We start from the raw sequence: 26,309 nt of genomic DNA, 5'->3' as shown, positions 1-26,309 counted from the left end.
GAAATGAAAGTATCAATAAAACTGCCCTCAGGGGGTGTTGTGAGGATCACGTGAGATGCTACCTGCGAAGCCCTCAGTACAGTGCCTGCCATAACGCGAGCTCAATCAATGCTAATTTATAGTGTCATAATTTCAATCGGGAAAATAATTATACAAAGATCTTTTTAAAAAGTCAAGGTGCACCCCTGACAAGTGTGGCTCAGTTGGGTGTCATCTCACAAAACAAAAGGTCGCTGGTTCGATGCCCAGAGAGGGCACATGCCTGGGTTGCAGGTTAGGTCCCCAGTCAGGGCATATATGAGAGGCAACCAATCGATGCTTCTCTCTCAGATTGCTGTTTCTCTCCCTCTTCCTCCCTCCCCTTGCTAAAAATAAATGAAATCTTTTTAAAAATAAAAATAAAAGGTCAAAGCACAAGAAGCTGAAATAGAAGGTATAGACTTGAAGGCACCCGAGGTCAACTCTAAGGCTTTGCAGCACTCAGACCTAACTTGGAACACAGAGTAAAGGGAGTGCACCCAACCCTACGGGGCACCAGAGAAAAAGCGTCTAGCTCATGAACATCATAGCATGTTCGGTCCACTACAGAGTGGTCACATGTGCCCTACCCTTTGGCTGCCCAGTCTGGGGAATGAGGAGGGTGGGCAATACATGATGGAAGCAAGTGAAGTAAAGGTATAGCTGAAGATCTGGTAATAACTCAATCTAATCATGGCCAATAAACTCAGAACATCATCACTGCATCACTCACAAATCCAAAAATATAATCGAATTCTTCCTATGAAATGGTGAAAATCAGTTATTTTATTAGCCTACTCACAATAACCCAATCAATTAAAGCCAAAAGACTACTTCGGCAGAAGGAAGGTGATCTGAAGCAGCCTCTAAAATTTATTAGAATGTCCCCACCACCATTCAGGAGAGACAACACAGCACGGAGCACTCCTGGCCAATAGTCCAGGTAGAAGATGTGATTCAAGGGTTAGATCATATCTAAGTATCACAGGCCCAAAACTACACAATAACATGATCTGCTTAACTCACTGGGTCCCAATCCCAGGTATGCCTAATTGACTTCTAAGGGAGATTTTACAGAGGGAGGGACCATCCTGACCACCTGGGTCTAAGTCTGCTGCAAGGGCTTAGTATTCACTGGAAACAAGAAGCGGGTATTTATAGCATCAGTCTCCTGTGAGGCTGGCCAGTAAGAGTTCCAAATGGGGCCCGATCTGGGTGCATCGACAAAAATCAAACCTCCAGAGCTCAAACTCAGGCCTCGGCAAGTCTGACCTTGCAGAAGGGAGTGGAGAAGGGCATGGTGCACCAGCACAAGACACCTCTGGCTCAGATCAGGAGGCCTTCCAGATCCAGAGGACTTCTTGTAGGTTTGCTTCAGTGGGGAGACTATTTGCAGAATCTAACTGAACATCAAACAATTAAACCAGAGAGTATAAGTGACAGAAAACACCAAACACGCAACAAAACTCGGTTTACAGCTCCTCTCCAAACCATCTTGTATAAATGACCTTTAATCGTATAAATCCTAATGCTCACTAGGAAGAGTGGAATGGCCAAACCTAACAGACATGGGTATCCCCAGGTAGTGATGGATATGCCAGCTAAGAAATGGGGAGCGCAGGTTGAATTTTGCTACATGGTCGTTACAGCATAGTCCCTATGGAGAGAGATTCCTAATAACATTAATTACCCACAATTAGCATACAATGATCACTTCCTGGCAGGCCTTTGTCCTGCACTTCCTAGGCCTTCTCATTCACTCCAACAGCTCAGCTGCCTACAATGCACTACCAGAGTTGAAAGCGTCATTCGAACATACTTACACCATTAAAACAAACTGACACCTGTTCAGCTGCTGAAAAAAGAACTAGTTATAGGAAAAAAGGATGAAAGCAGAAGAAAAGCTATGACCGACTAAACACTGTAGGAGACTGGAAATAAGCCCCAAAGCAAGGGCAGCGGGACACGGGAATAGACTAGAGGCCCAGAGCAATCCCAGCACAGCCAGGCCCCTCTGCAGCGGGTGGCAGGCTCCCAGTGTCATTGATCAATGCTGCAGTAACAACCACAAATGGGCGCCTACAGGAGGGGTGCGGAGAGGGCTACACAAATCAAGGCCAGATCTTCAGAGGCCACACCAGGGTAGGAAGTAAGGAACCGATCTCCATTAGGCCAAAGTTGCCCAGAGTTCAGGGATGGCATTTAAAGGGTGAGCCAGTCAAGCCCTCCTCTGTACCGGCCACCGCATTAAAGACCCTGGATTCCACAGTGGCAGCACCAATAAAGGGCACCCTAGGAACAAGCCCACAACTCCACCCAAAACCCCGGTCACCTCTTCCGTTCCCCCTCCCCAGGCTATTTGTGTGGGACCTCTTCTTCGGAACTTGGCTTCCCAGGTTCCCTGCTCATTGGCATCTGTTACGGATTGGCTGAAACTTAACTGCTCCTACATCAATACAACCACACATACTTTGAAGGTTTTACAACTGGTAAAAACAAGCCTGTCAAATGTTTATCCTGATTTAGGAGCCCTCTCTCTCGACACCGCTATGTGTCGAGGAAGACATGGAAACGTCAGTCTTGTAACTATCAGAACACAAGCTCCTAGAGGACACAGACCTCAGCTGTTAGCCTCATTCTGTGAGTCACTTCGTACCACATGAATCCATGGTATACGTAGGGAGTCCACATAATAAACGGGCCTGGAGTCAGACAAACTCTGGCTGACCCGCCATCTCACTGGAGGCACTATGAGCACACAGCTCTGGTTCTGAGCTGCCTCTGCCAAGCCAAGGCCCCAGGCGCTGCGGGAGCAGAATCAGGTTGTAGCTCCCCAAACCCTGCTGCTCACTCTGCACACCAGCCCCCTTCGAAGCGCCAGTGAGGCATGGCTCAGGTAGCCTTTCCACCAGCCCTCCCAGGCCGGCTCTGTCACCTCCTGCCACCTGAGAACACGCCACCCCTGCTGCTCAAGACAGGGCCCGGACTTGCCCCGTCTGCCAGCCTGTAGAGGCAGCTCTCCTATTTTTAAGTAATATGTGGCAGCTCAGTGTAAGTGCTCAGGAAACAAGAGCTCCTGCTTCGATATCATAAGTGTGCATGGCTCTAGCTACAAGTCCAGTATCTTCTGAAGGAAACGAACAGGCTTTTTACTGGGTCGTGAGTAGCTTCCACGGGGGCCTGAAGATTGGAAGATGCATCTGGTGGGGCAAGAACTTACAAAAGAAAATGCAGTAGCAGTCAGTGGGCTGCTGGAAGAAAGGAGAAAAGACAGCTGTCCTAAGGACAGGAAAAGGAAAAATGAGTTAAAAGTGATAAAGCTCCCCACATTTTCAAGTTCGTTAAATGCTCAGTTATTTGGGTTACTTATTTACCTTGGCCTCAACAGCAGAGGAAACGCACACTCGGGGCATTTTTACCTATATCCTCACTGCTCCAAGTGGGGTCCGACCAGCAGTACCAGCAGCTCCTGGGGGCTGCTTAGAAATAAATGCAGGCTCTCGGGCTCCGTTCTAAATCCCCCAAAGCAGCACCTGTATTTTACCAAAACCCCCAGGCGACTCACAAACATTCAAGTTGTGGGGGCAGTGACCTGGAACTTATCCCAGGTTCTTTACCAATGACACACCTTCCCAGCCACCCCCCAGCTGTCCTCACGAGTTCTCCACAGGAGGTCTGGGTGGTGAAGAGAACCTCCCCAGCTCCCACGGAGGCCAGAAATGCTTTCACAGTCCCGTCTGGACAAGGCAGGCCACCGGATCTACCCATTGCCAACGGGTTATTTGGACTAAGCTTCTCAACAGCCTTATTGTGTTTTGTTTTCAAGAGACCTTCATGCTGAACCAGAAAAGGCGATCTGAAGAGACTTCTTTTCTGGGCAGAGCTGGGCAACACTGACATTGGGCCTCAATCCACAAAGGGGAAATAAGCCACTCAGTGAGAGGAGTGAAATCAGGCCTTTAATCCAAAACCATAGCAGCACCATCTGCAGAAATGCTAATTATCCTTCCAGCCCCAGTGCCCCTCCTTTCAGCCCTCTGTCACTGCCTGGGCAGTGCTCTCCAGGCCAAGGGTACCAAATGGCTTGAGGAAGGACATCAGTGCCTTTAATGCCTGTGGCTGGGTCTGAGCACTTCTGCCATCTATTTTACTGCGTTACAAATGACTTCCCCGTGTCTGTCTTTTCTACCCTGGTAGCCTTGGCCTCAAGTCAGAGGACGCCTCCTGCTCCAGGTAGGATTCTGGCTGTAAAACCGCCTGGCCAAACAATGTCTGTCGCTTGTCAATAACTGGGATGCCAAATCACAGGTACGGTGGTGATATCCTTCCCTGCAGATGGAGCGGGAGCAGCAATATTTCCCACTAGCCTAATAAAGGCTCCCAAACATCTGGTGGCCTGAGCAGAGAGTGATGAGGCGTCGATGCCAGCCGCAGCCACCATCAGAGAAAGTGGTGTGCGGGTCAGAAGGCAGGCAGGCAGGCGGGTACCGCACTAGGCCCTGTGGTGCTCAGTCGGATTAAAAAGGCGCCGCACCAGGAACAAGACGGTGCTCTCTGAAGCTTCCATTCTCACCCAAAAAGCATTTCTGAGCTACTTCCAGAGGTCTGCAAGGAAGTCACCCCTGTCGCCTCACATCTCAGTGAGGAAGCAATCACAGGAGACATTTTTCAAGAGTGAGGCTCCCACTTGAGACACAACCACATTCTCACTGAGGCGTCGTGGGGATTCCAGCTAGACGTTGATGTCAGTTGGGAGGCCAGTCTGCCACTGGTTCACAGCCCCACAAATGCAGATGGGGAAACACAGTTCTACCAGTCACTGTTAGTTTCAAAGTTAACCCCGAGGACTTACATAAACACAATGCATTTGCGGCGGATCCCTACTAAAATTGGGCATGCCAGAGCCCCAGCACCCTCAGAATATGTACAGAAGTTAAATTCTGAGGTGGGCAGAGGCATGCCATTTACATACCCAAGGGACCCACTCACCTCTGACTTGCCTTGTGGTACCTGCTGATGGAAATTTTGCCAAGTTCCAAAATAGCTAATTCAAGCCAATTCCGGCCCTGTATCCTTCTAGGATTCATCACTCTACATATGGCAACGGAAGAGATGGCGCATATTGCTTCTCCCTTAAACCTGCTGAGTCTCCATATGCAGATTACTAAAGCCTAGCAGGGAGGGGAGGGCCTGGCTCTAAGGCCACGTAACTTCACTACCTTTTCAGGAAAGTTCAGCTTAGCTACCCTTGCTGAAATCGTATCCACGCTCTCTGAAATGTTCACAGCAAGGCCTGGGAGAAGGCATCTAACAGCATCGATGATACAGCCAAAAGCTTGTGTTCTCACATCTAGGTCAAAGGACGACAAGCTCTTTTCTGTAATTAAGGCAGACTGGAAAAAAAAAAAAAAAGGCCGCAGAGGGACTCGAGTAAGTAATCTGTGAATATAAGCAAGACACAAATGGCAGCTGACCCAAGAATTAAATTAAACAAAGCAGAAGCCAGGGGTTGCAGTCCCTGTTAAAGGTCTACCATTCGCTGGATGCCTGTTATGCCCAGGGCGCTGCACTGGGCACGCCCGTCTCTAACCGCAGTCCTGCGTGTGATCAGTCCACTTTACAGAGGGGGAAACATGCTCCGAGACGTTAGGTGGCGTGACTGGAGTCACGGAGCCGATACAAGACAAATGAGAAGCCTGACCGGTCACGTCAAAGCCCCTCTTCTTTCAGCCTGCTCTGCTCTGCTGAGGAACTGGGATAAAAGAGGGGGTTAACCGGAACGCAGCTGCCCCCACGCCAGGCCCTGCCTTGAGGCCCCCAGGACCCCGCTGCTGCTTTCTACCTCCAGTCAGTTCCATCGTCAGCTTTTCGTTTTCAATCATTTTCTTCTTCTCTTCTAGCTCAGCAATCAGGTTCTCTTTCAGCTCAACCTTCTTATCTTCAAATTCTTTCACTGCTGCTTTCTTTTCTTTAACGTAATTTCTTTCCACTTGTTCAGTCTGAGCAAAAGAGAAACAGAGAATAGGGGTACATGGACCTGGCACCCAGGGCTCCACCTTGATGTCTGGCCCTGCACCCAAAAGCAAAGAAAACACTTTGAGAAACAGTTGCACTCACACAGACAAATGCAGTAACAGGGTCTCTGAAAGCCAGTTTGCCAACGAATGCATACACTTGAACCACCAAACTTCTGCTTGTTCTTATAAGTACACCTCACTTGTTACTCAGGGACTTCCTCTGTTCCACATCTTGTATTTTATCGCTGTGTCTCTCTTTTAAGGACACAATTATCAAAGGAAAATAGTGCATTCCAGATGAAAGATCTATATTGACAATTAGCTGAGTCAGGATGGCTCAGCAAGATAAAGATCAACTAGAGTAGACCATTTATTAGGTGTCTAAACCCAAAGTACTAAACACTGAAATTATACTAAATAAAAACTGCATAAATATCCTCTTTCTAACTCTCTCCATGGGGCTTATGGTGGGCAATGGCTGAGGACCATGTGATCCTTCAGGCTTTGACATGTATGTTGCACTGATGTGATACGAAAATGGTTTCCAATAATGTGGCTCTGATAAATCATGATCTTCTCACACTCGTGTGTGGCTCTGATAAAACTCACGACCCTCCCAACCATCCCCGCCCCCGGCACACAAGCCACCTCAGGAGCAGTACATCATTCAAGATTCCGGCCCTTGTCACTGTACCAAAGTACTGTGCCTCACACAGGACCAGCACTAGACGTCTGCTGAATGAAAGGAAATTTTTAATCAGTCTTTCCTGCTAACCCACAGTCGCGGCTGTAAAAGTGAACTATTGAGCCAATTCAGAAACCGGGCTCCTTTGAGGATCAATGTAACATATTATGAAATTATTAGGCCCTTATAATTCAGACATACTCCCAAATGGCTTCACTGTAAGATCCAAGTCAACAAGAAAACCATGAGAGGTGAGTGTCCCCTGGGCCCCTGTGACAAGCAGAGGCTGCCCAACAAACAAATGAGTAGATGGAATTTCTGAATTGAGACCAAATGTCCTTTCATCAAATAGAACATTGACAAAGGCTTCCGGCTGGAGGCTTCCCAACTACCTATTTGGTGCTAGAAGGAAAGCCCACCAACTGGGAGAGCGAGATTCCAGTCTGAGAAAGAACCTGCAAACCCAGAAGGTCCATGGTACTTACCTCCAGTTGGAGGAAGAGTTCTGAAAGAGAGAAAACGTGCAATTAGATTCGCTAGGCTGTGTCACCTTTTTAGAGAGTACGTTAGGATTCATTTAGAAGCAGTAATTGCTTTCTGAAGGCACGATTACCCAGAGCAAATGTTTGCCTCAGTAAAGTGCTGATATACATGAATGGGAGGGAAGCAAGAAGCACTTGTGTCTACTTAAAAGCTGGCCCTGAACAAACAGCATCAGCTCTGGCAGCTCTGCCCAAGGGCAAAAACAAGCAGCAGGAACCAAACTACCTTGACAAAATAAAAATAAAAGCTATCCCTTCTCTCACCCGGTACATAACCCCCAATAGTCCTGCAAGGCAGAATGGGTCAGGAAGAAGCAGTGTGCGGACTCCGGAAGCAAAGTCAGCACTGATGTTTTTAAAGCACTGTGTGAAGGGCTCTGGGTGGTAACAGGAAGGACAGTTCTTGAGATTTCAGAGCAGAGGTTCTGAGGCCTCCTAGGCTTTCCTCTTCAGCTGCCAAGACTCTGTTCCTGGCCGGGCCTCCACCAGCAGTTTCAGATCTAACGCAGCCTCCTCCAGCAGGCCGTTCCTGAGGACCCTTGGCCCACCTACCCTCCATCACCTGAAAGTACCTACCCCACAGTATGCAACAGCTTATTTAGCACCCGCTGTGTGCCAGGCAATTCACAACTGTTAATCCAGCAGTTTCCCTCTCCACTCAACTGAAAGGCCCTCTACACACCCAGGACTTGGGACAAAACAGGTCCCTGGCGTCTAACCTTTCCTGGGTGACAATGGAGCTGCTACATAAGGTCCACAAAGATGGCTGGCAAACCAACAACTCCAGGGGGTGCTGTTCACATTTTACCGTGGTCTCCTTTGCAAATCTGATAAATTCTATGGATCCATTCCCCCATTAAAAATTACATATGTACAGTCACGCACAAGTCGTAAGATTTTGAGAGTTTCAGGGACTCCAGATTAAGAATCTAAATGTCAACAGTTACTGAATGAGAAAATTAACTGAGCAAAGGGACAAGCCACTTACTCTTTTCTAACCCCCCAAAGCCCTGAGCCCTGGGAATCTCTGGGCACACAAGCACAGGTACACCCAGTCCAACATGCTCACTCCTATGATTACGTCATACTTGGACCACTCATGAACAAGCCAGACAGCTGAAGTTGGTGCCATTCCAAGAAATTACACCTGCACCCACAAGTCAAATTGACAATTAGCACTTAGGAGTTGGTGGTGGTGGTTTTAGTTAAAGCAGCCAAACAACAGACACAACTATAGCAGGTGGATTATCTCTGCGTGGAATGTGCTTTTTAAAGCTCAAGACATGACTGATTTAGGAGCTCTCCTGCATCTCTATAGGGGTGGGGGGATGTTTAGGAAGGATCATGCGAGGACAGAAAAAACTCTGTACTCACCCTGCCGTTCCAGCTTAAGAAAAATGGCGCACACCAATTTCCTTTCCTTACTTACAACTTAAACCAATTCCATGAGCTAAACTCCCCTCTACGATAGGGAAACTGAGGCTCCAAGAGTAAGTACCTGCTTAAAGGCCTAAGACCTAAAGCGATGGAAAACCCAGACCTAGGAGCTCTCTCCCTGGGCACCACCTTCTCCCCCTGCTGGAAGGGAGCTCCAGGAAAGGAACGGGATTCTGAAGATGTTCCGGGGGGAGCCTCCGGATTCAGAGTGGAGGTGGGGGGTGGGTAACCACAGGGGCAGGAGGGATGAAGATGGACAGAGGGCTCATGGCTACGTCTCCATGGTTCCAGCACCGCTCACACCCTCAGCGTCTCTTCTATCTGGTGGCGTCCACGGAACATCTACTCACTGAGGGACAGGAGGAAGGATTCCATCAACAGCAAGTGGGAAAGTCACGGGACGGGAAAGGAAGAGGGCAGCAGCCTCGGGAGGGGCACCCAGACCTCATTTTAAAACCCAACATTACCTTTACCGCTGCAGGAACCAACACCATGCTGGCCACCAAAACCCTGGCTGATGGGGAGCTTCAAAATCTAACACAAAAGACTTCCTGTAAACCCAGGAATTTGTGTTTCCACACTTTAAAACAGTCATCACATCTTACTTTGTGCATGATTCTCTATTTAACTTATAATGTTCCTTCCAGTCCACCTTTCAGTATCTTTTGTCAATGAAACAGGAAGTTTCCTTAAGTTAAGGACAATGTCTCACACTACTTATCCTACTCACAGAGCTTAGATGGAGCAGATGCTCAACCAATTTTTGTTGAATACATTTACTGTGTACAGCAGACCAAAAGCGTGTTTTTCTCCAAATGCTTATAATACTTGAGGGGGGAAAAAAAAACAAAAACCAAGAGGTCACTCTTTCCTCCCAGAGCACAGAATCTCGGAAACAGCAAACTCAGAAGAGCAGGGAAACAACCTACAGTCCTTTTACATGTCGGCTCCTCTGCGGGTCCATTAAGCCAGCCATGCAGACCCGAGAAAGCAAGTGCAATTCTTGGGGCACCAGTGGTGGGGGGGTGGGGTACCCTGACTGCAAGAAGCCACCCCTAACCACCTCAACTATGAACCTTGATTGGTCACTGGAAAAAAGATGAACCAGTTTCACATAACTGCGCCTTTGAAGTCTCTGCTCACTAAAACTCTCCCCGCAGTGAGTTATTTTGAGATACATTTTGGAGCACAGCTCTTAGGGCTACATTACACTGCCGACCAGCAAAAAGAGGAAAACTTGGAGATGAGTTATTTCCATTTAAGACAGCACCTTACCTGCATTGCGTATCCTCTCTTTGTACTGCTGATCCAGCTTTTTCATCCTCTTCTGATATTCCTGTAGCGTACCTGATTTTGAGATTTAGGAAATAAAAAGTTACTTTGAAAATATATTCTCCATTCTGGCTCATTATGAGGGTCCCAGTTAGTGTGGGAAGTGCTTCCTAATCATAATACTTTAGTAAGATATACAGAGTGGGGCAGAAGTAGGTTTACAGTTGTGAGTTCAGGAAACAGTTTATTCTTGTATTATTTATTATTGTATTATTTTCCATAGAAACTGTAAACCGACTTATCCCCATTCTGTATTAAAGGCATCTTTTTCAAAATCCTTCGCTCGGCCATGCCTCGCAGACTTGCCAGAGTGGAATGTATTTCTTTCTCTGGCAGTAGTACTTCCATTATTGTGAAAAATAATAAAATAAAAGATATGAAATTGCAACTTATGGGAACATTTTTCAATATTAAGCAGAAATCAATACAAGATGAACTGGTCCAAGCAAGAAAAGTACCCAGCAGAAGCAGTTTCGCTGATGACGGAACAGCACAAAATGAAGCCTAAGAGCTAGTGGCAGTAGCTACCGGTCCCTGAGTTCTCACAGTGTTCCTGAGAGTGCTGGTCACTTTTTGTACATGATCTCACGTCCTTTCTTTTTCTTCATTTCAGAGTAGAGATTAAGCAAGAGAAAGGGGTGTGCTCTAGAAAGCAGTGAAGTTGGGATTCAACCCCATAATGAGACTCAAGAGCCTAAAATGCCTTTAGCCGAAAATAATATTCAACAAGATACAATCCATTTTTTTGAAAAATAATTTTTATTTCTTGATTTTAGAGAGAGAGATCGATTTGTTCTTCCACTTATTTATACATTCATTGGTTGGTTGTTTTTTGTATGTACCCTGACTGGGGATTGAACCCACAACCCTGGCATATCAGGACATTTCAACCAATTAAACTAGCAGGCCCGGGCTACAATCCATTTTTAATTTACCATGCTAAAAAGAGAAAACACAGGAGGATAGTTCACAGTTCATTAGCCTTTAGTTTAGAAAAAACAGTACAATTTTATTTACTGTTTTGGAAACATCTCCCCTGAAAAGTGTCCAGCAGCAGGCAGAGTGGTCTTCAGTTCGTGCTCCACAGAAGGCCTTAAGTGAGATTTCACAATGGTCTGAAAATCGTACTTCACTGACTAAAGATAGCAAAATGTGTACTGAGACAGCCCTACCCAATTTTAAATCACTCAGACAGAGAAGTGAAATACACAGATCTCCAAGGTTTGTAATATTAAGAGGTATATTTAGAAATAAAGGACTAAATCGCACACTAACCTTCCTGCAGCTGTTGCAACTGTCTCTTGAGAGAAGCCAGTTTATCCTGATACATCCTGTGAAGAAAGGAAAGCCACAGTGAAAGACAAAAACATTCAAGACCGAATTCCAAAATAACCTACATGCAGAGGTTCCCTGGGTTGTTACGGGAATGTCATCGGTGTCCTTTAGGAGAGAGAAAACTAATGTCCGCTGGCTGGTTTGAAATGCAGCAGCAGCTAAGAAGGACTGAAAGGGACAAAGATTCTGTGTTCTTGATCCTGTCCCAATTTTATAGATTCTCCTTTCCCACCTTTAGAAATCAGCCTAAAATCTACAAATATGAGGAATGCAGATTTTAATTAATAAGTGACAATGATAATCAGAGTTAGGCAAGAACAAACAAAAAAAACTGAATGTGAGGTCATGTTCCTCTAGACTTACAAGCCTAAGAAACACACACACACACACACACACACACACACACACACACAGGAAAGGCATTAACACAGCTCTTGTATCTGCTCTACAATTAGATTATAAATTCCAAAGGAGTAAGATTATGCCTTCGGCACAATTTTTTCCTATATAGACAGCATAGCTGTGTGAGCACTATGTTAATAAACCTTCGTGTCATTTTTAAAATCACTACTTTTTTAGGATCAGAGAAATAATAATTCAGTAACAAAAGCTAAAATGCACAATTTATTGGCAGCCCCAGCTGGATGAGAACACAGAGCACACAAAAAGCAAGAGAACCTGGAGAGTTCTGTTTTGTCCCCTTTGTACTGAATGAATTATAAGCAATTAAACACTCCAGCAAATCTGCAGAATGGTAGATTCCACACGTAAATCACATCTCAGCAATATTTTCGCTTCTACCTGAAAAACACTTCTGATTTCAAAAACAAGATTTGCAATCTGGAAAAAAAATAAACACTATCCAATAGGTAACAGGCACAGCAGCATTCTGATTGGTTAACTGAAGACTGCAAATACACCCCAACTACCTATAGGTTGAGGAAGTACGCAGAATCTGAGAATTACTCCGGATGCCTGATTCTTTTGGGAAAATTCTGATGTACTCTCAATGCTCACCTTGAATTACATAGGCATTCCATTTTTTTACTTGCAATTTATTTATTTATTTATAATTGAATTTATTGGACTGACATTGGTTAATAAAATTATATAGGTTTCAAGGGAAAGCATTCCATTTTAATCAAATTTATTTTCTATATCATCAAATATTAAGGGGCACATTCAATTAAAAGATTGTCTCTAGCGACTTCCAGCCAAGATGGAGGCCTAGACAGACACGCTGCGTCTCCCTCCACAACTAAGAAGGAACACAACTATCTCAAAACTAGAGACAACCAGAAATTCCAGAAAATCGAGCTGCATGGAAGTCAGCAAACAATGATATAAAGAATAAATACTCAGCCAGATAGGTAGGAGGGGCAGAGCCGGGGCAGAGAGGACGCGGTGTGGTGGCAGGAGCACTGGCGGTGGAACCAGAAGGCAGGAAGAAAGCTCAGTCACATGTTTTAAATACTAGGGAGGGACACCTGGGGAGCACTCCCAGCACCAGACCAGACTGCCCAGCTCATGGTCCCAGCACTGGAGAAAATCAAGTCTCATTGCTTCTGACTGTGCAGACCAGTGGGGGTTGGGGCGGAGGAAGAAACTGCCGGTCTCAGCAGAGTCCGCTTGTTTAAAGGGCCCCCACGGTCCTAGAACATCCACAGACCCACCCACTCTGGGAACGATGGCCAGGGCAGCAGCTAGAGGGGCGCCAGTCCCATACAAAGTGGGAGAAGTGCCTGGAAAGGGGGCAAGTGCTGAGCAAGTGGCATTGTTCCTTCTCAGACACCTCCCCCACATACAGCGCCACAATGTGGTGAAACAGGTCACCCTCTACTGATGAGAAAACCTAAGACTCCACCCCTTACAATGTAACAGGTGTGACAGCTCTACCTAAGACACAGAAGCAAACAAACACAGGAGTCTGTCAAAATGAGGAGACAGAGAAGTATGGCCCAAAAGAGGAGAACTAAGCAACGAGGAGACAGCCAACCTCACAGATGAGGAGATAGCCAACCTAACAGGCGCAGAATTCAAAACACTGGTGATAAAGATGCTCACAGGCTTAATGGATATGCTTGAGTACAGCAGATGGGTAAGAGAAGAAGTGAAGGCTATGCTAAACGAAACGAAGGAAAATCCACACAAAACCAATGGTGAAGGGAAGGGAAACGGGGTTCAAATCAATGATTTGGGACATAACGAAGAAAAAAACAGTCAACCAGTGCAGAATAAGGAAGCAAGAATTGAAAAGAATGAGGAGAGGCATAGGAACCTCTGGAACAACTTTAAACGTGCCAACATCCGAACCATACAGGTGCCAGAAGGAGAAGAGGAAGAGCAAGAAATTGAAAACTTATGTGAGAAAATAATGAAGGAAAACTCTCCAAATATGGGGAAGGAAATAGACATACAAGTCCAAGAAGCAGAGAGTCCCAAACAAGCTAGACCCAAGGCGGACCACACCAAGACACATCATAATTAAAATGTCAAAGGTTCAAGATAAAGAGAGAATCCTAAAAGCAGCAAGAGAAAAGCAGAGAGTTTCCTACAAAGGGGTGCCTATAAGACTATCAGCTGATCTCTCAAAAGAAACTTTGCAGGCAAGAAGGGGCTGGCACAAAGTATTCAATGTGATGAAGAGCAAGGGCTTACAACCAGGACTACTCTATCCAGCAAAGCTATCATTTAGAATGGAAGGGCAGATAAAGTGCTTCCCAGACAAGGTAAAGCTAAAGGAGTTCATCATCACCAAGCCATTATTATATGAAATGTCAAAGGAACTTCCTTAAGAAATAGAAGATCAAAATTATGAACATTAAAATGACAACAAACTCACAACTATCAACAACTGAATCTAAAAAATAAAAACAAAATCCAACTAAGCAAACCAGAATACGAACAGAATCATATATATGGGGATCATCTGGAGGCTTATCAGCTGGGAGGGGGAAGGGGAAGAATGGGGAAAAGGTGCAGGGACTAAGAAGCATAACCGGTTGGTATAAAAGAGACAGGGGGAAGTTAAGAATAATGTAGGAAAGGGTGAAGCCAAAGAACTTATATGCACGACCCATGGACATGAACTAAGGGGAGTGGGACTGCTGGAGGGAAGTGGGGTACTGGGAAGAGGGGAGCAAAGGGAAGAAAAAATTGCGACTATGTACTGTAACAACATAATCAATAAAATATACTTTAGAAAAAGGCCAAAAAAAAGATATTTTCCATTCTTCTATATAAAAAAGCAACCCACATACTCATTTTTAGCAAAGTAAATGATAAAAATGAACCGATTTATCCTAGATTCTTATTTATAATTACATGCATTTGCCTTATTAACTTGAATAAACTTACTGGAGTAAAATATTAACATCTTGAGGTCAATCCTTAGATAAATATACATAAAAATATTCACAATTTAAGAAGTGATGAATCATAAATCTAATAATTTATTGAACTGAATTAAAGATTTATGCTTAACTTTTAAAATATAATTAGGTTTGTTCATTTACCCATTTACCCACAAATATTTATCAAGTGCCAACAATATGACAGGCACTGTTCTATTAACTTGATCAAAAATTCTAAGTTTGTGCTTTAAAAATTTTATTACCTAATTAAAAATGGTAAATATATAAACAAGTAACTGAAAAAAACAAATCCCGTTTTTAATACAGACTGTTAATACACTTGAGTAGATTTTTATAATTGAGCTCTTTATTCTACCTTTGATGTTGTACTCTTTTAAAAATATTTAAACTACATGCCCTGGCTTGTGTGGCTCAGTGGACTGAGCTCTGGCCTGCAGACCGAGAGGTCGCTGGTTCAGTCTCAGTCAGGGCACAGGCCTGGGTTGCAGGTTGGGTCCCCAGTTGGGGGCGTGCGACAGGCAACCACGCATGGATGTTTCTCTCCCTCTCTTTCTCCCTCCCTTTCCCTCTAAAAATAAATAAATAAAATCTAAAATAAATAAATAAAATATTTTTAAAAAAATTTAAACTAGAGTACACAACAATCTTACCTAATAAAAATCAAGATGTATGGAAATGTGAGTCATCAAAAGAATGAGTATTTTTGTCAGCTCTGAGAACCACTAATGAAAAAGAAAACAGTGCACATGAGTAAGACACTGGGGATGTTCACACGGATTTGATGCTGTTATTCACTGCCGTGGACAGCTGCACCGTCCAATGAATTTTTACCTACAACTGGCAACATCAGACATCACTATCTCTTCCATAAGATTAGGCTCCAACTGAGAACCCTAATAAAAAAGAAAACAACAGTCTACACAAGTAAGACACTGGGGAAGGAAGCTCATAGGATCTGACGCGACTACAGCTTCAGCCTGAGTCTCAGCTTTGCGCCTCTCTCCCTGAACAAGGGCATCAGCACGCACTCCAGCTTCTCCACAAACCACCGTGGGCTCCATGCAGTTGCCCAGCCACCGGGCCCGCCCGGCCAGCAGCGCAGCCAGCACCCATGCAGGCGCCGAGGGCCCAGGCTCCCGGCTCTCAGTGCCCCACTTCACTAGCACGCAGGGCAGCTGGGGATCCGGGGGCCTGGCTGCAGGGACGGCCGGGGGTCTGGCAGGCATAGGGGCATCCAGAGAGAGGAGGAGACTCTGCAATGCCTGGATGGCCGCCTGGCCTCCTGCCTGGAGAGGGTAAGAAGCCCGGGGGCTGATAATTGGAAACTGGAAAGCAAAATCTGGGAACACCTAAAGAAGGGACCCCACGTCAGAGACTGGGGGCGTTATTTCAAGACCATTGAGGACCTGAGGGCTCAGATCTTTGCAAATTCTGTGGACAAAGCCCACATCCTTCAGCAGATTGACAATGCCCGTCTTGCTGCTGATGACTTCAGAGTCAAATATGAGACAGAGCTGGCTGGGTGCCAGTCTGTGGAGAGAGACATCAATGGGCTCCGAAAGGTCACTGATGTCACCAACATCTCTCAGCTGCAGATGGAGACAGAGATCAAGGCTCTTAAGGACAAGCTGCTCGTCATGAGGAAGAACCACGAGCAGGAAGTAAAAGGTCTACGAAACCACACTGCCAGCTCTGGGCTGCCTGTGGAGTTGGACGCCCCCAAACCTCAGGACCTCAGCAAGACCATGGCGGACACCTGGGCCCAGTACGACGAGCTGGCTCGGAAGAACCGAGAGGAGCTGACAAGTACTGTCCCCATCAGACTGAGGAGAGCGTCACAGTGGGCACTTCACAGACCACTGCGAGAGAAGCTGCTAAGATGACACCCGCAGGGCTGACATACATGCAGTACTTGGAGATCGAGCTGGACTCAAGGAGAAACCTGCAGGCCGTTGGGAGAACAGCCTGAAGGAGGTGGAGACGTGCTATGCCAGGCAGATGGAACAGCTCAACGGGATCCTGCTGCACACGGAGTCAGAGCCGGCCCAGACCCGGGCAGAGGCAGCACCAGGCCCCGGAGTAAGAGGCCCTGAACATCAAGCTCAAGCCGGAGGCTGTGATGGCCCCCTACAGCCGCCTACTGGAAGAAGGGTAGGACTCTGAGCTTACTGATGCCCTGCACACAGCCACTCCTTACAACCATCCAAAAGACCACTGTGGATGGCCAAGTGGTGTCGGAGGTCAACACCACCAAAGTTTTAAGGCGTAAAAAGCAACAGTGGACAGACTTGTTACCGAAGAAAGTGGTAATGAATATTAGCCAAGCCATTTTGAGCTTCTGAAAATAGGAGATTGACCTGATGAAGATGTGTATCAAGGACGCTGAGATTCTGAACTAGGCTCCAAACCCTCAACTTCCTGAAATCATATGATCATATTTACCATGTGCCATTAAACTAACAAAATTAATGAAATATAATTTATTAGCTAAAAGGGTGGGAGGAATGGTCCGCTCCTGTTGTATGGCCTTATTTCCCTGGGATCATTCCCTCAAGTTTCTTTCTAGCCTATCCTCAAAAATATTATTATAACAGGCTGATTAAATGTGACAAATTTAAAGGGAGGATACTGCACACATATACATGGTCTTTGGAGGCACTATGGTCAAAGCCACACACATACAGTCATTATAGAGATTTCCTTGTCTATTGCAAATTCCAAAAAAGAAATCTAAATCCTACTCACTGTTCTTTCATTTCTACATAATCTTCTTCATCATGCTTTGCCAGGTCAGTTTCGCTAGCATCTTCAGTGTCTAAGTAAAATCAGAGCAGAAGGGTTTGTTAAAATCATAATTCGTAGAGTTGAAATCACCTGACACACTTAATAAACTATTTTTTTTAATTGAATTCTAGTCAATGCAGGCCTGAGTGAAGCCATCAATGAAAAATATTACATTAACTTCAGAAAGGAAAATGCTATTTTCCAACTTCTAAGCAGTCAGATTGACTCAAAGAGCTTGCCTTCATCTGAAGTGCAGCTACAGAACAGGGTGCATCAGACACAGGCAGTCATGGTCAAGGCTGCTGCTTCTGTAGAACCCTGGCAGCTCGGCAACAGGAGATGTGAGTGTAAAACTGGAAAGCTACACGCAGGCAAGCCTTGCTCACTACTCCAAGACAACCTAATATCGACTTTCTCTTCTGGAGTATGTCTGGTTTGAACCCTAGCAGATTTTACATCACAGAGATACAAAGGAGAATTCAAGTCAATGAATTGAATTCCAATAACTGAAAGATTTTCAAAGTAATAGCTAAAAGGGACAAGGTGATCACATGCAAACTTTTAGAACATTTTAAAATAAACACTGTTCTTAGAATAAGCAAACCGCTGGAGTCCTACATAATTTCAACAGCCCTCCTTAAGGGGGGAAGTAATCAATTTTGGCCTCACTGCTCCCTCTTGTGGGTATTAGAGGCGGTACAAGTGACAAGTGACTGACATTCACAATCTCGGGCTAAGCCTCGGCTACAAACATGGTTTCACCAAATCAATTAGTTCCTTCAACTCTGTATCTGAATAGGCAGCTGCCTTTTTAAGGGCTGTTTCGGGTCCAATTCTCCACCAAGCCCTCCGCCCTGAGTTCCTGTCATGTCCCAGCCATAGCACTTGGCACTTGGGGAACTGAGATAAAAAAACAAACAAACCATAATCCTCATTTCAGACAGCTCGTCTAGCCTTGTGCTAGAATATTCTACCCATATATTGGTCTCTTCCTCCTCCTTCTTCTCCCTTGTCTTTTGCTTATTCACCTTTCTCCCTCCCCCAGCCATCTCCTTCAACCCCTCCAAAACAGTGTTCCTCACACTTGCCAAGATGTAAAACCCCGTTTGAAGAGCAAGGCTCCGAGAGGCAGTCATGACAACACAGCGCGCATGGGACTTAAAAAGCACAGCGCCTGGGCACTAGGAAACAAATCCACATCCCTACCTTCCCTCACTGTGCTTCCCCAAAGGTTTAAATACCGGGTATTTCCTGAGCTTTAAAGTGCCAGTCCGATACTTTATGCACATATCTCATTCAGTCCTCACACCTACACTAGGAAGCGCCATTGGTTGGGGAAACTGAGGCTCCTAAGCTTAAACTGTCTAAGGTTAAAGTGAGCCAAATTTAGACCTACGTCTAACTGATGTCAGGTCCCATTCTTTAACCACCTTGTACTGCAGTGCCCAGCGTGAAGTCTGAGAAAAGCATCACCCCGAGGTAAAGGGTGGGAACCCAGAAGCCGAAAGGCTTCGCTCCAATCTTCTCCGAAGCTAAAAGGGGAGGGGCACCCAATGGAAGGCTTTCTCATTCCCAACAGTGAAAACCTGAGGTTCAACCACAGATGGTTGGGAAATAAGAAGCAGAACCTTTAATGGACCTCCTCCGGCTGTGACAACAGCTCCCTAAGTCCCTTCTTTTGAAAACTGTAGGGTGCAACGTACCCAGAGCGTCCCCCTTGCCCTGAACAGGTGGGGTTAACCTCCCAGAGCCGCGCTCCCTCCAACTGTCCCTCCAACCTGCCCCAAGCCTCACAGGTCTCGCCGCCCCTCTCCCAAGCAGCCCCATCTCTTCCCGCAGCGCTCCCAACCCTGCTCCGGGCTGCCCAGAGAGCTAAAGGACGCGCCTTCATCCGACTCGCGTCCCCGACAGCTGCGCTCGTCGTCCTCGGCGCTCTCCAGCTCTTCGTCTTCCTCGGGGTAGTACTCCGGAGCCGGCGGTGCTCCAGCCGGGGCCGGGGCCGGAGCCGGAGCCAACAGCCCTGCGGCACTCATGTCGCCTCTGACAGCAGCTGAGGGCGCCACCCGGGGACCGCGGCTACCCGCCCTGCGGACTCGACGCCCGCCAAACAGCACCCGAGGGAGCCGCCAACTTGAAAAGCGGGAGCCGCGGCGACCTCCTGCCCGTCTCCGAAAGCTCCGCCCCTCGCGCCCGCGCTCGGCAACGGGGGCTTTGCGCCGGTGGCAACTTCCGGGTCGTGAGCTGCCCGAGGACCGCCTGTCTCCGCCATCTTTCAGGGAGTAGAGAGGCCGCCGGCGGCCTCCTTAGCCTTAACCCCAGCTGCTTCATCCCCGACTTAAAATCCTCAATGGGTAGTGCGTAAGGGCAGAGACAGGATCTCTAGAGTTAGGCAACTCCATGGACAGGCCTGGTCGCGGCCAGGACCCCGAAGCTCAAAGGCGACTTCCGGAAGTAGCCGCCAGGCGGCGCCTGGGGCCACAGTGAAAGCGAGCTTCGTGAGCTGCTTGAGAGGGCAGAGGGTTTGAAGGGCTCTGGGCGGGTGGAAGTGAGCTCTTTAAACAGGTGAAAGACGTTAAGCCTAGACAGCTAGAGTTTGCGTGATCATCCCAAAGAGAAGAAGCCTGGCTCCTCCCCTAATAGAAGCCTTACTGAAAACTAAAATAAAGACAAGGATGCTGGTATTCCATCTTGGAGTCAGTAAAACGGTATTTTTCCAACTCTCTGGGAGTCCTTTCTGTTTGTATAGGTTTACTCCATTAGATGTTATCCCTGTTTCACAGATGAGAAAGCGCTGTCACTTGCCTATTAAAATGATAGCATCTTTTTTACTTCGGCAGCCGTCCGTCTCGAGAGACGATGGTGTAGCTTCTTAAGAGTCTATCTGCACCGCCGAGAATGGTTGTGCAGTCCGACTCGGGAGTGACACAGTATCTGTCATCTTGCGATGACGCTGGAGTGTCCTCTCCAGTGAAGCTGAAGCTACAGAGCCTGGGCAGGGTGATATGGAGGGTCTGCTGTTGCCCATGCAGCAGACCCCCCCTCTCTTCGCAGCTGAAGGGTTCAAGGGAAAGACGGAGTCAATACAGCTTGGCTTCAGGTGCGCTGCAGGAGTTGCCGGTGTTGACTACAACGTCAAACCGCCTTAGGGACTCCGGCTCCGGATTTTCTGTCGGGGTTTACTCCCTTAGCCTTTCCCCTGAAGAGGTATGCCGCAAGGCAGCGGAGGTTTTTTGGAGTCAGAGTTTTCCTTCTCTGATAGCATCTAGTCAGCCTTGTTTAGACTGTCAGAGCCAGGCCCACTACAGTACAGCTGCCTCGCATTCTTATATTAGCTTTTACTTTTTAATGGTGGTTCCCACCAAGCTAATAAATGGCACATTTTCCAACAGGAAGTTAGTTAGGCTAACTTAAGGAAGGTGCTATGTGGAAACAAAACAAGAGAATGAGAGAACAAACGACGGGAATCTGCATGAATTGGTTTGTGTGCTTCCCCCTGAGCAGAAGGGGACACGTGTTACAAGCTTTGCTTAATGAACAAACTCAAGCTGTCCCTTCTCCCATCGTATGTGGCGAGAAAAGGGATAAGGAAAAAGACACAGAGCTGTGTAATGGTTTGTCCAAAGTAACCCCACTCCCTACGTTGCACCAAGTCTCCTGAGAAAAAGTAACGTACAAGTAGCGAAGTTGAACACAGAGTAAAAAGACGGGGTGGAGTCCAATATTAGGATTCTCGGATCCCCTCCCCTGTGACTGCATTTATCTCTGAATTGGCCCCAGTAGAGTCTTCTCAAAGTGCAGAAACTTACTCTCCTCCCATTTATTTCTTGTTTTGTACCTTGTCTTCATTAAAATCTTGGCTATCTTTGTGAGGAATTCTTCCTCCCAACAAAACTCAAGAATTTCCAGAAAGGAATGCTGCGATGTCTTTCCAGCAGTTCAGAGATCTTCTGACGCCCCTCCTAAATAAGAGTCACTCTCAGGGCTCACTGTAAGGTCCACTGTACATGAACTAAGATTTCAGAACTGTCTCCTGTCCAAAGGATGACATCATTTTCTTCTTTTATGCTCTCAGATCACATTTAATTATTTGTAATCAATTGTATTGAGCAACTTGAGTTCCTATCAGTAGTGATAATTATAGACCAGAAAAAGCACCAACATTTTAGAAATTACAGTTCATTGATATGAGTCAAAAAGAGAAAGAGTTGATTTCATTGCTAATTGGTTTCCTTTCAAGACACTTGATTTTTTATCTTGTTTTATTTCTATTTTCTTGATTGCAAATAACATCTGTCAATGGTCATGCATTTTTTTTATATGAATAGACACAACTGAACGAACACTTGAGTGTTAAAAACTTACCCCATTTTTTTCCAGTTCGTATTGCCAACTTCACAAGGAGGACCTAGCTATTTTAATATAATGGTTTTGGACAGTTTTTCTAGGTCTATAAAAATCAAGTTCCCTCAAAACTGAGTTTTTACTGTCTTGAAATGTTTTTGCATCCCTTCCCCAAATGGCACAGAGTCACACTGCTCAGGAAACATCTTCAGAAATAGCCTTAAAGTCCTGCCAGCCCCATCTATACAGGCCCTCTTTGCATACCCTAATACTCAAACTTCACAGGGAAGCATGGTAACTGGAATGCGGCATGATTTTAAAACACTAGGGAAGATATAGTGTTTAAAAGACAAATCTTAGTGACAGTTAACACAAAAAAAGTTAATGGATGGAGTTTTGAGTGAGGCCCTATAAACACATCTGACAAGGCTTAAGATCAAATTGTGTTTGTGAAATGAAAGTTTCTTCATAAACACGTGGTCAAGCACCATAAACTTTGGGGTTTAGGGATGAAAGTAGCAGTTTTTAGTTTCCTGTATTGTTTAATCAGCATATCCAATTTCACAAAAATAGAAAGAATGGCTCTGCATAACAGGATGCACTTTCACCCCTGCAGGCACCATGTTTCACCTTGGGCCAGGATGGGTCTCTGGTTATCACAGGTTGCGCTTGGGTCAAAGTTTATTATACTTTGGCCATTAGTTAACACAGAATCATTAAAACATGTGGCCCTGAAAAAGAAGATATTGAATAGGCTTGCTGAAACCTTGCTAAAGCTAACGAGGTTTCCCCTACCACGCAGTTCCTATTCCCCCGTAATAATTATCAGAATCCACAAACTGATTATTTCTAAAGCTTTGTCCTTGTAGCACCTATCAACATGTGCCCCATCAGTGTTGAATATTTAGTTGTGAAGAGCATGCATCTAGTATATAGATTTCTTCTTTCAAGAGCATTCAACTGACACATTTTGAACGCAATAAAACGTAGGGCAACTCCCTGACAAAGGTACAAAAAAAAAGTTTAAATTCAGGAAACATTTAAAAGTCCTGGGTGAATAAATACTATATTAATTTCTGGCAGAAAGCTGTGCAAGGTCTGGCGGAAGAATGGGGTCCTCCTCAAAGGCTCTAACATGGTGGTCCAGGGGAGTCCCAGCGGGCCTTGGCCTCTGGGAGGCTCCCAAGAAAAGTAAAGGAGCGGGGAGGAGTGCCGTGAACTTTGACCACGGCGCAGCACAAACAAAATTGACCGCACCCCAGACTGGCCCATGGGTAACTGAAGTTGCGAGGTCTTCCGTGTCCGAAGAAACCCCGCCCCGCCCCCTCCCGCCCACCGTCAACTCAGCCAATCCTCAGGCGCCATCGACAGCTCGGCTCCTCAGGCACCTTCAATCAAGTACCTATATCTGGGCCCAGGCTTGTGCCCCGCGATCAAGGAAGGTCAATAGAGGGCCTATCAGAGTCGAGCTGGGGGCGTGGTCAGGGGTGGGGGGCGGGCGGACTGAGACCGTGGGGCGGAGCACGCTCGGCGCAGTCGGGTGCGATTGGCCACCCCTGGCAAGAGCCGCACCTCGGACAGCAGCAAACGGCGGCTGCGGGAGGGTCCTTGTGGCGCCCGGCGGCGGCAGCGGTGGTGGCGGCGGCGGGGTCCTGAGTGAGAGAGTGGGACGCGACACAGAGACCGCGGGCGGGGGCTCCGCGAGGCCGGCCCGGGCACTCAGCGACTGGACTTCGGGATCCTCCAGGGGACCAGCGGCAGCAGAGCGACTCGGAACAAGTGCGAGAGAGGAAGCAGCGGCGGCGACGCCGGACTGGGGTGGTGACAGCAGGTCTGAGGTGAGAGCACCAGGGCGCGGGGCTGTCACAGCGTGAGCCGAGGTGTGGGACCTTGGGCGGAATCAGGTCGGCGAGGACCCGAGTGAGGGGAGTTCCGGGAGCGGGCTTGACAGTCGGGACTGTGCAGAGCAGACCCCGAGAGGAGCTGGGGCAGAGGGTCTGAGAGGACCCTAAGGGGGCAGGGGAGAGTGAGTCTGCGAGCGGGCGCCGAGAGGGTCCGGGGCGGCGGATGTAAAGAGGGGACCCCGAGAGGGTCCTGGACAGCGGATCTGAAGGGAAGGGACCCCGAGAGGGAGCGGGGCAGCGCGTCTGAGGGGAGCTCCCTAGAGGGCCCGGGACAGGTGTACGGGAGGGGCCCCGAGGGGGGCGGGACAGCGAGTTTGAGGGGCGTCCCCCAGAGCGGCTGGAACAGCAGGTCTGATCGGGTCGGAAGAGTGGGTCTGAAGGTGAAGGGGACCTCGAGAGGGGCTGAGAGTGCAGATCTTGGGGGGCTAGGTCCCCGAGAGTGACCGGGCCAGCCGGCCTGAGGGGCGGGGGGCCGAGAGAGGCTCTGAGCACGCCCGGGCCCCCGCGTGGGAGCGCCGAGGAAGCGCGGGCCGGGGTCGCTGCGCGGGGCAGAGGGACGGCGCTGCTCGCAGGGTCGGCAGTCGGCGACCTTCCTACGGGCGGCGTGGGAGGCGTGGGACAGCCGGAGCCCCCGTGGCTCCGTGGGTGACTGTGCAACAGGGGTTATGTAATGAAACATCTAAGTGGAACGCACGGGCCGGAGGGTCTGGCAGGAGCACAGAGATCCTGCAACATCGAGAGCGCTGGCGGGACTCGCCCCCTGGCCCTTCCCGTTCATGTGTCCGAGTTTGGCGCGGGTGCCTAGGAAGGGAGGGGGCCTCCCGGCCTTAACAGCTTCATCGGAACGTGGAACGTGGGAGAGGGCTTCTTCAGCCCACCGCAAACACATCGAAAGGGAAAGGGAGCCTTCAGGACACCCGCGTTTGAGATTGATTAGGATGTTTCAGTTTAGGTCAAAAAAAAGACCTAAGAAACTTTTTCAGATCTGGCAGCACATCAGGACCGATGTCGACCATGCAGATTTAAAGGCGTAGATGCTAAGTTGGACTGTTAAACCAGGATACGTTGGAGGGAGTTGGAAGGTCATACTGAACTTCGAAAAGAGCTCTTGGAGTTGCTAAACTAACAGCACTGCCCAATTAGATTTCTCCTCCTAAAAGCTGCCAGGGCTGAGCTTCAGGCTAATACCGGGGACCGGCCGAGGAGAGAGAGAAGCCTATTTAAATCAGACGCAGGATGCCCTGGTGGGAGGCAGGTGCGTGTCTGCTAAAACGATAAAGTAAACAGAGGAAAGCAATAGGGGGTGGGGATTGGGGGGCAGACTCCTACTTTGAGGGATGCGAAGATTAAACTAATGACCAGGCTAGTGGTTCAAAGTACGTAGCATCTGTTGGTACCGCCCTGACCACCTCTCACAGGCTCTGCTGAATGCACGTGCTTCGCTATTGTTGCACCCAGCGATGGTGCAGGTCAGTTTTGTTTTGTTTTGTTTTGTTTTTACCTCTTTTTCTCTGTGTGTTGCTTCTCCGTACCCCATCTCTTTACAACAGGTTTCTTTCTAATAGAAGCAAATTTAGAAAATTATGGTATTGGGGAAACAGTGGTGGATGTAACTACTAGATCATTTCACTGTTATTTAGATGCCTTCTTTGTTTCAGGTTTAGAATATGCCTTATTAGAAGCCTTTGCCCCTTGCCCATGTTTAGGAAAGGGCAGCTTCCCCTAAGAGGAGAAAAGAAATACCGCGTTATTTCCCAGAGTCAACATGTAGAGCTGCTTATTTAAACCCAAGATAAAAATTCCAGAAGTCATCCTCCTCAGGGCGATATTAGAAGACATGCGCCATTTGGGGATTTTATTTGATATCACCTGATCCAGAACACTTCTTATCTGGCTTCAGACAGTGTGGAACTTCGTGTGGTTGTGAAAAATCCACCAACCAGAAGTCCTTCTCTAAGAAACAGAAGTCATGGAGATAAGAGGAACAACAACGGCAAATACAGATTTTAAATACGAGGCCACTGTAATTTCTTTAAGATGTAATAAGTGTAATTTTTTTACATTAAATTATTTTTCCCGGAACCCGCAGGTAGAATTCAAGTAAAAACAAGGCCAGTTAATGAACAAGGTTATTTGCAAAGGTCATATAATCACTCTGTAGCACCTGTGACATCTGAAATGGCCTGTGGAAGGACTGGGAATCTCAGTACCAGTAATTGTCTACAAAGTAATAGAACTCTTTGACCAGATAAGCTCTTTCATCACACTTGTTAACTCATTTCTGACTCGTACAAACGGTGGTTCCTTAAGAGAAAACACGGAATTTATTTACTAGTAAGAAAAGAACGTGTTCTGATACTCCCCTGAGTGATTACTAAAGCAGTCGTTTCAACCATATTACGTTGTGATATTGATCGAGAGATGTTGAAGAGAGATTCATTGTAATACAATTTTTAGTGATAGGAGGGGCCTATGATAACTGTTTATTCCTTGAGGAGAGGAGGGGTATAGGAGGGTAGGAATTCTGTGGGAATTTATTT

The 26,309-nt window shown here is 47.1% G+C and overlaps 2 protein-coding genes across 2 annotated transcripts in view; one reads left to right on the top strand and one right to left on the bottom strand.

Moving 5' to 3' along the window:
• The window catches only part of SUDS3 (SIN3A corepressor complex component SDS3), a 34,422-nt gene extending 14,717 nt beyond the window's left edge, over window positions 1–19,705 (bottom strand). Inside the window, exons 1-6 of the mRNA XM_090291792.1 lie at window positions 19,410–19,705; window positions 17,486–17,555; window positions 11,307–11,362; window positions 9,975–10,046; window positions 7,206–7,225; window positions 5,861–6,017 (exon numbers count right to left, since the gene is read on the bottom strand). Of these exons, the coding sequence (XP_090147918.1) occupies window positions 5,861–6,017; window positions 7,206–7,225; window positions 9,975–10,046; window positions 11,307–11,362; window positions 17,486–17,555; window positions 19,410–19,557 (523 nt within the window). The 5' untranslated portion in view covers window positions 19,558–19,705. The remainder of the gene's footprint in view (window positions 1–5,860; window positions 6,018–7,205; window positions 7,226–9,974; window positions 10,047–11,306; window positions 11,363–17,485; window positions 17,556–19,409) is intronic.
• A 3,707-nt stretch (window positions 19,706–23,412) lies between these two features.
• Window positions 23,413–26,309, top strand: part of TAOK3 (TAO kinase 3) — a 136,060-nt gene continuing 133,163 nt past the window's right edge. The window contains exon 1 of the mRNA XM_090257380.1: window positions 23,413–23,703. The gene's annotated coding sequence lies outside the window, so the exon portion shown is untranslated. The remainder of the gene's footprint in view (window positions 23,704–26,309) is intronic.

This window comes from Furipterus horrens, unplaced genomic scaffold (genome assembly GCF_987537825.1).
Source record: "Furipterus horrens unplaced genomic scaffold, mFurHor1.1.pri manual_scaffold_11, whole genome shotgun sequence".
NCBI lineage: Eukaryota > Metazoa > Chordata > Mammalia > Chiroptera > Furipteridae > Furipterus > Furipterus horrens.
This window is presented reverse-complemented; position numbering and strand designations above follow the sequence as displayed.